General features: G+C 40.6%; 1 protein-coding gene across 1 annotated transcript; it reads right to left on the bottom strand.

Moving 5' to 3' along the window:
- Positions 1-1,996: 1,996 nt before the first annotated feature.
- Positions 1,997-12,415, bottom strand: fxn (frataxin). Its single transcript, XM_063896552.1, has 6 exons — positions 12,255-12,415; positions 12,016-12,093; positions 11,013-11,086; positions 10,811-10,931; positions 4,569-4,666; positions 1,997-2,308 (listed from the first exon to the last, which is right to left on the bottom strand). Exons 1-6 carry the CDS (start codon positions 12,291-12,293, stop codon positions 2,173-2,175), a joined length of 546 nt encoding a protein of 181 aa, XP_063752622.1. The 5' UTR covers positions 12,294-12,415; the 3' UTR covers positions 1,997-2,172.
- Positions 12,416-13,154: the final 739 nt, after the last annotated feature.

Consider the following 13,154-nt stretch of genomic DNA (forward strand, 5'->3'; position numbering starts at 1 on the left):
TAAAAAGTGACGCACTCAGCTGGGACCGGAGCGCTTGGAGACGCTCAGGATTATAAAGTTAGCCTACTGTCACTGTCACTGGAAATGTACCTAAAATGTCAATTTGATAGGCTTATTTAAACAATGTGATCGCATGATTCCTTATGTTATTATCTGTGGTAAGCTAGCTAGTTAACGTACAAACCATATACTGACAAAACAAATATAAAACAGATCAACTCTGTCAACCGTGACAGTTAACTAACTTAATATTAACAGAACGTCACCAAGCGCTCCGGTCCCAGCTGTGTGCGTCACTTTTTAGTGTCCCCGTTTCCCTTATTGTTTTGAGCTCCTTATAGCGTTTTGAATTTGCAGCATTTCGGAAAGAGCAGCGCGTTGGAAAATCTCTAAATGTAGGTGTTTTGGGCCACCGTTAGCTATATGGCGACGAGGGAAGGAAATAAATGTCTGAGATCAGTAAAGGCAACAAAAATAAAAAGTGACAGCTTTTTTTCGGACTCCTCTGGGAAGAATGCGCATTGTTGTCACTGCAAAATCATCCTCATGCATTTGCTGTCCAACATTTTCCAATTGTGAGTTGCATTAATATATTGGAGGCTTTCTACTGTTGCAGGGATTTGTTGTTGCTGTGGATTATCCAAAGAACTCATTTTATATTCTTCCCCTTGTGGTTTATTGTTATACAATCTGAAGGGGGAAACAGTGTTTAAATGGCTCTACGGGAAAAATATCATTCCTTTTTTACCCCCACAGGTTTTACAAAAAGGATTAGATGATTTCTGTGTACGAGAGTTCTCTGATAGTGTGTGGAGCCGAATGTAGTGATCACTATGTCTGTTCCAAACGGCAGTTTCCCTGGACTTCGTTGTACTCCTGGCGGATTAATGAAACAGGGATATCACTGTCATAAATCTGTGTGTGGATGTATAGGAACACACACACACACACACACACACACACACACACACACACACACACACGACTGTGCGGTGAGTATGTGTGGGATTGTGTCATTGTTGCATCATAAGCTGCTGTGAGCTGAATCAGCTGTCACCGGAACCTCAGCACAGTTGGGATCCACTCCGGACAGCATTCTGGGAAATAAGGTATGTGATGTCACTCTAGAATAAAGCTGCTGTTAAACACGCAGGCCCATTTCCAATCCAACCCCTTCACCCTGGCACTGTGTGACGGAGTGAACTCAACCTGAAGTCTCACCCTAAACTGATAAAGGCTCCTTCTTTAGGGTGGAGGGGGTGAATACAGTGGCACGCTTAGGACCAACTCCACTCTGGGGTCAACCCGTAGTTTAGAATCAGAATCCCTCGGACAAAAAATAACAAACAAAAATTACAATAAAATCTGCTTGCTTTTGCAACAGTCCTTGTCAAAAACCTCTACAACCAAAGGCACATATCTACTGTTTTGTAGACTAGACCCAGGGATATGGGTTAAAAAATATAAATGCAACGTAAACAGTTGTTGACATCATGTCTCTATTTTGCACTAGTAAATGTTTCGCGAGGGACACAAACAGTGGTGCACCTGATCAGGTAGGGGAGGGGCTTAGGGGTCGGTTTGGAAATGGGCTGCCGTGTACGGACTCCTGAATAGTTAGGAAAATATCCTTTAAATCTAATTATTTGATATCAGTTTGGAAAACCATCCCACAGCTGCTGCTGTTAAACTCCAACACCATGATTGTTCGTCTGTTGTTATTAAGAGGAGGTTTTTTACAATGAAGTCATATAGCTTAGTGACTGTTTGCGTGTTGGCATCAAAAGTCTTATTACTAAGCTATGTATACGTTAAGGAGGCCCTATGATACTTTTTCCTGTAATGTGTTCTATAGGTTTCTGTGCATGTAAATGGTCTGCAAAGGCTAAAATTCCTGTGATCCCTCCAGAGGGAGTTTCTCTCTGTTCAAATTGTTTTCAAATCTGTGACTTGTGCATAGATACTTCTGTAAAAGATTTTACTGCAGCCTTTGGTGTGTATTTTTAAATATTTAATGAAATCACCATGAAATACAAATGTACAATACACACTACAGGACATATACATTACTCATTATATACAACTGCTGTCCTCGGGGTTAATGGTGATGGGTGAATGTGTACATCTTTGGCTCCCCTTTGATCTCACAGTAGTTTGTATGGGTCGCAGTAGTTATCGTGTCAGGTGAGACAGGTCAATTTCTTTATTGAAGATGATGGAAAACTCCTTCGAAAGCAGCTGGTGGAGGCTCACACCATCATGAGTGTACACCCAGCGTGCTCCTGTCCAATCATAGCGCTTGGGTCCACTGCAAAGACAGAAGCAAGGGAATTAGATGCTGTCATTTCACATTTGTCTGAAGAAACTTACATTGGTATAAAAATGTACCTGGAACCCTGAATGACTACGTTTGTGATTTATTTATCCATAAAATGTGATCTGATATTCAAAAGGCACTACAACAGACAAATGATCCTTCAAAAAGCCACTACAAGTCAGCTCTTTACATCAGAGAACCCTTACAGTGAAGAATGTCTCAGCATTAAAGGTCCCCTATTATGCCAAATCACTTTTTCATGTCTTTTACATATACATATGTAAACAGATCCAGAGAGTTTCAGGAAAGAGATTCTCTCTCTGATCCACCTAAATAAAAACCTGTCACCTTATCACCTGAATCTCCTCCTAGAGCACCATTGTGTATTTTTAAACCAATCACTTCTCAGAGGGGCGTGGCCAGCAGCAGCTCATTAGCAGTTAAAGCTACAGAGACAGAATCAGCACTTTTGGAACAGGGCTGAAACAGAAGGGTTTATGGGATGCTACGATGATCTGTTTGGTGTTTCAGCCAATCAGAGACATGTTCTGTTGATATCTGGGACCTATGATATATTGATGCAAAAGAGTATAATAGGGGAAGGGTGCTCATGAGTGGACAAATACCTGCTAATAAATGCAGCTTTATGCTCTGGAGAAGAGTTTACATATGGAGAAGTTGAGCTCGCAATATAATCTGTTTCGGAGGTTTTGTAGCAACATGAGTACAGCCTTTAAACCGCCATTGTTGTTATTGTGAAGGATATTCATGCTGTGGTTGCAGTGACATAAACGGTGAGGTCAATCGGGCTCTTGTTGGTGGTAAAAACTGATTCTTAACTGTTCGTAGATGAATTGCTGTTAAGAATTTGAAAGTGCATTGCTATCCTTCCAACAAACTATTGTGTCTGTCAGAAGGAGCTGCAGTGATGTGTGTGCAGAGCAAGCCCCAAAGGAAGTGCTCCGGACTTTGAGAAAATATTCGTAGAGGCCAAACAGCGGGTACTATAACTTCCGTATCAGTCTGTGACGTCACCCGGCCCAGAAAGACTTTTTCCCATTCACTTACATTGGGAAAGAGACGTCTGTAAATCGGTGGATAATTGTTTTTAAACCAAACAAACTACCCAGTATGAACCTATTTTTATAGCCCTTATTAAACACATTAGGTCCTTAAAGTTGTAAAATGCGCTAAAAGCTGAATCCAGATTGATTTTCTCTCTCCGTTCATTCTACTGAGCCGAGAGCGGGAGATCGGGGGCGGGGCTTAAGGGGAAACTCAACTGCGCATGCTCTATGCTCTCGACAGCTAGGCATGATGGGTCATTTGTGACGTTTTCCTCTCGAGAATCTCAGGCCATTTTGTCTTCATGTGCCAATGAGAAGCTCTCATAGGAATGAACGAAGTCCCGCCTCCAACGCTGTATCCAGTTCTTATTATACATCCATGGTGCAGAGATGATAACTCAGAAGATTAGATTCATGGTGGAAAAGGACATGAACAGGAAGCCGCGAGTCAGCCGGAGCCACAGCCAGGACTCATCACAGTGCTCCAGAGTCGGACTTGGGCTGCTTTGTATTTTCCTTGTTTGCACTAAAGCACAGTACTTTATGTATAAGTAACTCTAAGTATGTTGTCGTAAACTCACCCCTGAGTCATGACCTGCTTTCAAATGTTTATTGTGGAGAGGTTGTTTATTATTTTGTTTTTATACAGCTTGTTTATTTATGCCATTTAAAAATGGTATTCATTTGATATCTAAGGTGCCGCCAATGAGTTACACTTAGGAAAATATGTGTATTTTGTATGTTTTTACTTTAAGGGGGAGGGGGTCGATTCATAGACTGTTAACGTGTTCAACTATCGGTTAAGAAAAATTCAGAAAATGTGCAACCCCACCCAGCACAGAACTAGAACTAATTTCAGTGAAAGAGGACTTTACTCCTCTTATCAGTCCTGAGGCCGTATGTTTAAATGTCCCTGTGTGTGGACACAGAGGAGAAGCACTGCAAGAGTGTGTGCAGCTGTGTGTGTGTAATGTCAGCAGAGCAGAGTCGCAGCAGAGGCAGCTGTCTGAGTAACTCTGCAATGGTGGGTGTGTGTGTGTGTGTGTGTGTGTGTGTGTGTGTGTGTGTGTGTGTGTGTGTGTGTGTGTGTGTGTGTGTGTGTGTGTGTGTGTGTGTGTTTGTGGCCTCACTCAGTGTACCAAAAACGCATGTGGTGGTCAGGTGTGGTGCGACTCAAGACTCACCTGGAGGGGGAGGAGAGCCAGATCTGTTTGTTTGGCGTCTGCTTGTTGATGACATAAGTGCCGTGCTCACTGTCCACCTTCACTGTCAACACGCCACTCTGTACAGAAACACAGCAACACGCTTATTGGAAATGTTCTGATTCACCTTATAAATATTTGATATATCATAAGTCTTCAGGCTTCGATAATATAACACATTAAATAAACTGACATATGGTACTGATCATCTTCTAACTGGACATGTTGCTACGACTGTATCAGCCGATTTTGCTAACAACGGCAAACCCGAGGTGACTGCTCAAGCTGTTATCAAGCTGAACAACTTTCCTGCGGGCGTCCATCTTCTCTGACTTGTGTTACTGGAACACATTTTACTCAGATGTGAAGTCACTCCCAGTTCTGACTTCCAATGTAAATGGAATGCAGCATTAACCCTGCTTATAGCTCAGTCATTAGCACTGCGGTGTAACAAGTGTGAAGAGTAAAGTATGCCATGAAGATCCACTCCATCACCTCTCTGATGTCATCTGCAGTGCTGCTCCTGCCTCTTATTTAGCAACCAAGTTGCAGCTCTGTGTGTGTGTGTGTGTGTGTGTGTGTGTGTGTGTGTGTGTGTGTGTGTGTGTGTGTGTGTGTGTGTGTGTGTGTGTGTGTGTGTGTGTGTGTGTGTGTGTGTGCCTGTTGTTTATGGCCCCATATGTCACTGCAGCCAGTTGAAAAATGGGGTCAGCTGCCAAGATTGGAACATTGGCAAATCAGTCAGAGCCATCAAAGACAGCCGCTGTCCAATCAAAATGACACACACACACACACACACACACACACACACACACACACACACACACACACACACACACACACACACACACACACACACACACACACACACACACACACACACACACTAAAAGGGACAGAACAGAGTTGAGACGGTCACAGAGATATAACATAGGAACGACAGATAGACAGACAGTGAATGGTGATGATAACAGGAAACAAAATGCACCTTTACCCCCCACCCATGCATTTTATATCCAACTACAACAGTCCCCTCAACCCGCCCTGCTCAGGACTCAAATACTGGAAATAAAAGATGTTGCTGCACGTGTATTGCCAACACAGGTGGGCATTTTGACACATAATAGGGAGATTAACAAGGGCTGACTTTAATGGTGCTCACAGTCCTGTCACCTGCAGAAGGTCTCAGATTACTCTGCCTCCGTACGCTGTATCAGAAGGGGACAGGAGGCCTTCATCACAAAGACTTAAGAGTAACTGGTAGATTTTGGAAAGCAAAGAACCTAGCATCAGGGGAACAGAGGTGGACTTTGTGGAGGATTACCTTGGTGTCCACATGGACATCTTCTACACTGTGGTGTGACGAGGCAGCGGGGTGAGCGCCATCAATCCATCAAATTTGATTTATATAGCCCAACATCAGAAATGACACATAACACCCTCTGTCCTTAGCCCCTTGCATCGCACAAGGAAAAACTGCCACAGAATCCCACAATTAATTGGTCAAAAACAGAAGAAACCTCATGGAGAGCTACAGAGGATGTAGGCGAGAGGAATCATTTGAAATGTTATCCTGTATTCTGTCGGGGGCTAGTGCAGAGCAGCCAAGAGTCTTAAGAGAGATTTTAGTGCAGCCTGATAATAAAGAGTTGCCTTGTGGTAACAAATGCATGGACTTGTTTTAAGGCATCCTTTTGAGGCAGGATATCCCTGTTTTTTACAATGCTACATAGATTAAAGAATCAACAATATAGATTGGTTAATGTGGGAGTTAAAGAACAACTCCTGATCAAAAATACCCACGAGATTCAGGAACACTTACTCGTAAACTATGCCTCATACCCACTGCCCGCCACACTGCAGGCATATCACAGCACCTTCATGTGAAATACTACTATTTGTGTTCTACTCTAGTATTTATTTCTGTGTCTTACTTGTATTTATATTTCAACTGATGTCAAGGTTATTCCTTACACTTTGTCTTTGATAACCAGTGTTTTTTGATCTATCTTATCTAGAATATTAAGGATACATGGTAATGTGTTTTAAACAGTCTCTCTCACATTATAGTTATCAGCAGCTGTTATCAAGCCTGGGTGTGACAGTGCAGAGCATCAATAAATGCAGCCCATCACACTCCCTCCCACTGGTGATATGTCAATCTGTTCAGGAGCTGACACACACCGAAATAGCATCATCTCGTAGGAACACGTTATAACCTATGGTCACAACTGATCTGTTTATTTGTGGGATGTCTGAAGGATCCAGTATGAAGCTAATGAATCCAGATACTGCAGCTGCGCCAGCAGCTTTGTGGCCGTACTGAAGCACAGTAGTGCAGTGAGCCAAATGCTAGCATGCTAACAAAATGACAGAGTGGTGCAGGAATGAGCCCTAAAAAAATGCAATAACCTGAAGTAAATAGCTAACATCGCACTAATAACAAACTACATCACATTTGCATGGCTTCACCTCACCACCGCTAAGATAAAGGTTAGCGTGAGGAGTCTCATTTAGCCACTTGTAACCGCCATTTTTTAAAACAAACGTGGAAGCTCCAGTAATTCAGGATTTGGGTACTTACTGGCATATTTTATAACAAGGCAAGAAAAACCAAAGACCTCATTCGGTGAATCTAACCAATAAAATAATTCATAAAATATAGACTGCAAGAAGACACAAAGAAATGATAAAATGCTAACTCATTTCCTGGCTTAGGACTCATTCTTTCACCACTCTATACAGCAAGTATGACTTCTTAATATCCTTTCTCTCTGTCCTGAAAATGTTCCCTCTCTTTGAAAGGTCAGGTAGGCCGCTCACTGTCTCTCTGGGACTCAAGGATTTACAGATTTATAGCTTCTTGCCAGATAAACTGGAGCTGTCTGCCAACAAGAACAACAAGCTCCAAGAGTGTCGATTCTACAGGGCAAGAAATCAATAAGGCAACCGAGCGCAGCAGCCAAAGAGCAGGCCTCCCCTCCAACAGCTTTATGGAGCAGAGACGTTTCCCAACCAACATTCCTGCATCACCCCTTCCTTTGGCTTTTCAGACTATAATTCAAAATGTGGCAGCTGCCGGTGTTTCAATTAATCTGTTTCTAATGCCATCATTGACCACGTAGGATGTCCAGCCAATGGCGAATGTTCACCAATGTATAGTTTGCAGTGTGTGTGATAGGAGGAGGATCTATAAAGACCTCAAGAGGGATGAGATGTTTATGTACTGAAAACAAGTCATGCAGCTGTCCCCAGTAAAGCACAGTGTAGAGGCTCACTGCAGTCCAAAGAGAAAAAGGGTTGCATCAGCAAACAGTCGATTATCTCCCTTTCCCTAAATAATCTACTTTTCAACAGTGGGAACCCGGAAATGTTGAGTACCCAAAAGTTTTAAGTCAGAAATGTATAGTGCAGCACAAAGAAACGGCCGGATGCTAACTAAAATATTGGGCAATTTGCACAATAGGCATAATTTGCATGAATTAGCAGCAATTAACATATGCAGACACTGCCTAAAAAATAAATTTTAAAAAACTGTTTAAAAAATGGCTTGGCCGACTTGGACAATTTTGGTGTATTTCATGAGGTAATTTGAGGACGTTGAATCAATTTCTGACATTTTTAAAATAAAAAAAATGGCACTTTAGAGTCCCCTTATTAAAATCAACCACAAATAATCTAAATCTGCCAACAGAGAGTACAAATATGGCCATTTTCGGATTAAAACTGCTATTTTTTATCCTGAAATGTCAGAAATTGATTCAACATCAACAAAACCACTACAAAATTGTCCAAATCGGCCAAGCCATTTTTCAACTATTGTCTGCATGCTAATCAATGCAACTTAGGCAAATGTGCAAATAGCCCAACATATGCAAGTTAGCATTCCAGCAATGTGCTGGAGACCCGTACTATACATTTCTATCATAAAACTTTGGGGTTCTCAACATCTTCCAGGACTCTTTGAACTGACAAACAGACTATAAACTTTGTGTTACGTTAAAAAGGCACCGTTCCCTACACTGCTCCCCGGGTGCCATACATATGGCAGACCTTTGCTCCTAGAACTAGGATGGGTCAAATGAAGAATGTACATTTCCCCTCTGTGGGACCATTAAAGGTTCCTTATTCTTAAAATAAAATAAGATAACATTAAATGTACCTAAAGTAATCCCCGTGAGGAAATTGAGGAGTGTATGCAGCAACATATTTAGATAGAAAAACAGTACAGATCACACAAGGATAAAAAATAAATGAATAAAAATAATATAAAGGTAAGTAACGGTTTTATAACAAACAGAACCAAAAATGATTAAGATTGAAGTGCCAAGTGGGCATACATCTTCTGACACTATGGCAGAGGTGCAAGGTTATCTAAAAAAGAATACACACTCTGCAGCCAATCAAAATCCAATACACACTTTGGACATAACAGTGTGGATATTTATGTGGTGACTAATCCGCCTGAGATTTCTGTTAAGTCAAATGTCAAACTGTTCCCAACACATCCTTTTCCTGTCTTTTGAATTCAATGCATTTCCATTTATTTTTAGGTCTACTTTAAATACACAGTGGAAGTTCAAATAAACATTCTGATGTATTTAAGTTTTGTAAGTTAAATTAATATGCTACTCTTTAAAGCTTCCATGTAGCTACGGTTTGGTGTTGGGAAAGGATCTTGCATTTGAGACAACTTTATCCTTAACTTGTTAGTTATATTAAGGTGCTTACAGTGCATATTATTTACTTACTACAGGGTATAACTAAAACACTGCAGCAACCATTTAAAGATATTACTGAACATGACTGATTTAACAGTCCTTTGCCAGTACTGACAGACATGTTGATGACAAGCTCTGCTGCTTCACCATACAGATGTTGGTGAACAGCTCCCCCTAGTGGAGGATCACCTGCACTGGAGTTAGTGTGTCTTGTTCAGGATGAACTGTATCCTAACCTTGACACGAAAAGGCTTCTTCTAACAAACATTACTTAATTAAAAAATGTGCATTTATCAAGTGGATTAAAAACCAGGAGGAGTTTGAGAACTCTCTTGAATTTTTTTATGTGAAACATGTCTTGCAGTAGTGCAGTGATGACATTTGTTAAGGTCGAACAAACAGATAGCGTCACAAGAGATGTACTAAAAGCAATGGAATTTTTCTGTTGCTATATGGAATTCTGCAGAAAATAAGATCTGTGGCAAACACACATTTATCACATTTACACATTTTGTTTCGCAGAATAATCTCTACTACATGATGGTCACATGACTTCACATCACTAACGCTAAGCTAAAAGTGGACTTGTGTTGTGAGGAAGTTTAATAGTCTTAATTAGAAAACTTATTACCAACATCCTTTTCTTTATTTACCACAGACCTTATTCCAGGCATCTAACAAAAAACATATTGGAAAAAAACATTGTTTCACGAGAAGGAAACCGCCAGTGTGCTAAAATGCTAACTCGTTCCGAGTTAGGACTCAAACCTTGCACCACCTTATTGTAATCCACTATGGATAACAGAGTTGTTGCTTAGCACATTACTCTTTCAGTGCATTAACATCACTACATTTCTCCATGTTGGATTTATTTATCTGATTTCTTAAACTCATCCATGTACACAGGAAAGCAGAGTTCTACATGTGTGTAGTGCAGGACAAATACTTTCAATAGAAAAAGCTGAGAAAAAGGATGCAACTATATGTATTATCTTTAAGTCCATAAAAAATCTGTCCTGCGTGGGTTTATACGGGTCGTGTGTTAAAAAAAAGTGTCACGTGCAGTTTGCAAGAGTTAAAGAGGAACTATGACGTTTGAGAGAGAGCCCGTTTTTGACACAATATTCTTGTTATCATTGAAAAAATATAGTAAAATGAGGATAAATACCATATAAGGATTTTAGGTATTAAGGGGACACCGTTTGTAGTCCTGGACTTGTCTGAAGCACCACAATACATAGTTGAGAATGATAATATTTTGCCTTTACCAAATATTGCACTATGTATATTGCATTTGGATAACATTTGTGATTCATCATGCAGCCCTAGTTAAAACACGTTCCCATTATCAAGGTGTAAAAAAACAATAACCTACTTAATAAGCCTGCTCAAAATGAGTGGCATGACCGTCTGATGGCCAGCAACCTATTATTAGAGTGTAAATATACCACATGCAACATTCAGATGTTCCACAGTGACAGTAAACAGGACGGAGAGACTTACAGAGAAGACAACATCGTAGTCTGCTCCAGTGAAAGCTTCATCTGTCAGGTCTTCAAAATACTCCGTGAGAGCGTCCAACGTTTCGTCTGCCAGCTTCTCATACGCTGCTTCAGTCAGTTCACTGTACACAGTGACAAACCCGTTATTATTAGTTAAACCATTCAACTAGTGACGCTTAGAAATTAAATTCACCCTGGGTTACCTTTTCTCCAGCCTTATTGGTGTCAGGTGGAGGTTCTTCCTCAATATATCACCATCAACCCTGTTTTTAAACCACTGACACAGAAACAGAGAGGATAGAAAGGAAACGACAAGCACTCAGCAGTTAGTCATCATCACAATTCTGTCCAGTGGTGTACATTTACTAAGTACATTTACTCAAGTACTGTACTAAAGTACAATTTGGAGGTACTTTTACTTTACATGAGTATTTTTTGATAATTTGCACTTCTACTGCACTACATTTATTTAGTCCCTTTAGTTACTCTACAGATCTGGATGAATGATGGTAAATATAATCAACCCTTAAATCAGACTTTAGTTCACCTGCAGTAAATCCAGCAGCTACCCTGCAGTATACAAAGCCATTCAAACTAGCTGCACCTTTACCAGCTCTGAGAACACTTTAATGATCAATAATTATAAAACATATCAGAGATATTATTCTGAAATGGACCAATCAAACAATGACTACTTTTACTGTCACTACTTTAAGTACATTTAGATGAGAGTACTTTCTACTTTCACTGGAGGAACATTTAGAATGCAGGACTTTTACTGTAACAGAGTATTCCTACACTCTGGTACTTCTACTTTACTCAAGTACAAGATCTGAGTACTTCTACTTTTACTCAAATACAAGCAAGATCAGAGTACTTCTACTTTTATTCAAATACAAGATCTGAGTACATCTACTTTTACTCAAGTACAAGAACTGAGTACTTCTACTTTTACTCAAGAACTGAGTACTTCTACTTTTACTCAAGAAAAACACCTGAATACTTCTGCAACCTCTGTATCTGTCAGTTATCTTTCACTTTCACATTTGACTGAAATGTGTTCACCTTGTAGGGTTTTTACCGTCAACTTTGAAACATCTTAACTTCATATTATATCATACTCCTGGAGCTTCTGTCACCTAACTCCGATGATGCAGTGAACAGTTAAAGTGTAACTTGTGAATGGAGTCCTGCAGCAGCACTCACTTTGTGTTGATGTTGACAGACAGGATGCAGAGTGTGTGTTGTAAACTGAGCCCCACTCAGCTGAGACACGCTCCTGAGCTGAAATATGAAACATAGCAAATAAACAGTTGACTGGTTTTTAGTGAAATATGATATATGATGCAACAGCAGGCGGTAAATACCAATGTTAGTTTAAGTTAGCTTCATGACATTAATTTAGTATAGTTCCGCCGGTTAGCTTTAGCTTTAGCTAACCTTACATGTTTAAATATGTTCCCGAGTCTCTGCAGTGTCCTCATGTTGAGCTGTCAGCTGTTACATATACAAATAAATACAAGGGACGCTTTAAGTGAAGCAATGAATGTCGCTGATGTCCTGTGTGTCCGCCAGGCTGCTCGGTCTCAATGGAGGAGCCGCTAAGTACCAGCCATACTGCCCCCTGCTGGGTGGGAGTATGTGTGACATAAAATCAGAGTGGAAATGTACTTTGCTAAAATAAAACTGAGCATAGAGGAAAAAAACTATAACTACTATTATCATTATTATGATAAAGGGCATGCACATTTGTTATTCCAATTTATATTCGTAATATATTTTTCCAACTTACTTCCAATATTGCACACAAGTGTTATTGGACAACAGTGGTGTTTTACTCTAAGTTTTTTGTTTTTCTTTAACATTATTGCACGTTGGTGTAAATAAAACAGTGGTGTCTTATTTTGTGTTATTGTGGCGGTCTAACAGGGGCCATGATGGTTGTAAAGTGCACAGTGTCCAGAGGGCTCCCCAGACAGAGCTGGCCTTCTTTACCAGTCTTAAAAGTCTCTTGCTGTCAGCAGCTGAGATGCTGCAGCCCCGGTGCCACCACAGAGTCATAGAAGGTATGCAGCAGGGCCCCCTGCACCCCAAAAGACCTCGGTCTCCTCAGCAGAAAGAGTCTGCTCTGTCCCTTCTTGTAGAGAGCAGTGGAGGTATCCAAGAAAGCCTACTTCTATTGTTTGCTTTAGTCACCTGGGTGAAAATAGCATTGTTTGGTATAGACAGCCGGGTTTATATAGCAGTGTTGACCATAGAAACCCGAGTGTAAGTAAATAACATTGCTATTTTCACCCTGGTGCAAATAGCCTCGTTGCACGGTAACCGTAAATTCTACTTCCGCT

This window comes from Eleginops maclovinus, chromosome 12, assembly GCF_036324505.1.
Source record: "Eleginops maclovinus isolate JMC-PN-2008 ecotype Puerto Natales chromosome 12, JC_Emac_rtc_rv5, whole genome shotgun sequence".
Lineage (NCBI taxonomy): Eukaryota > Metazoa > Chordata > Actinopteri > Perciformes > Eleginopidae > Eleginops > Eleginops maclovinus.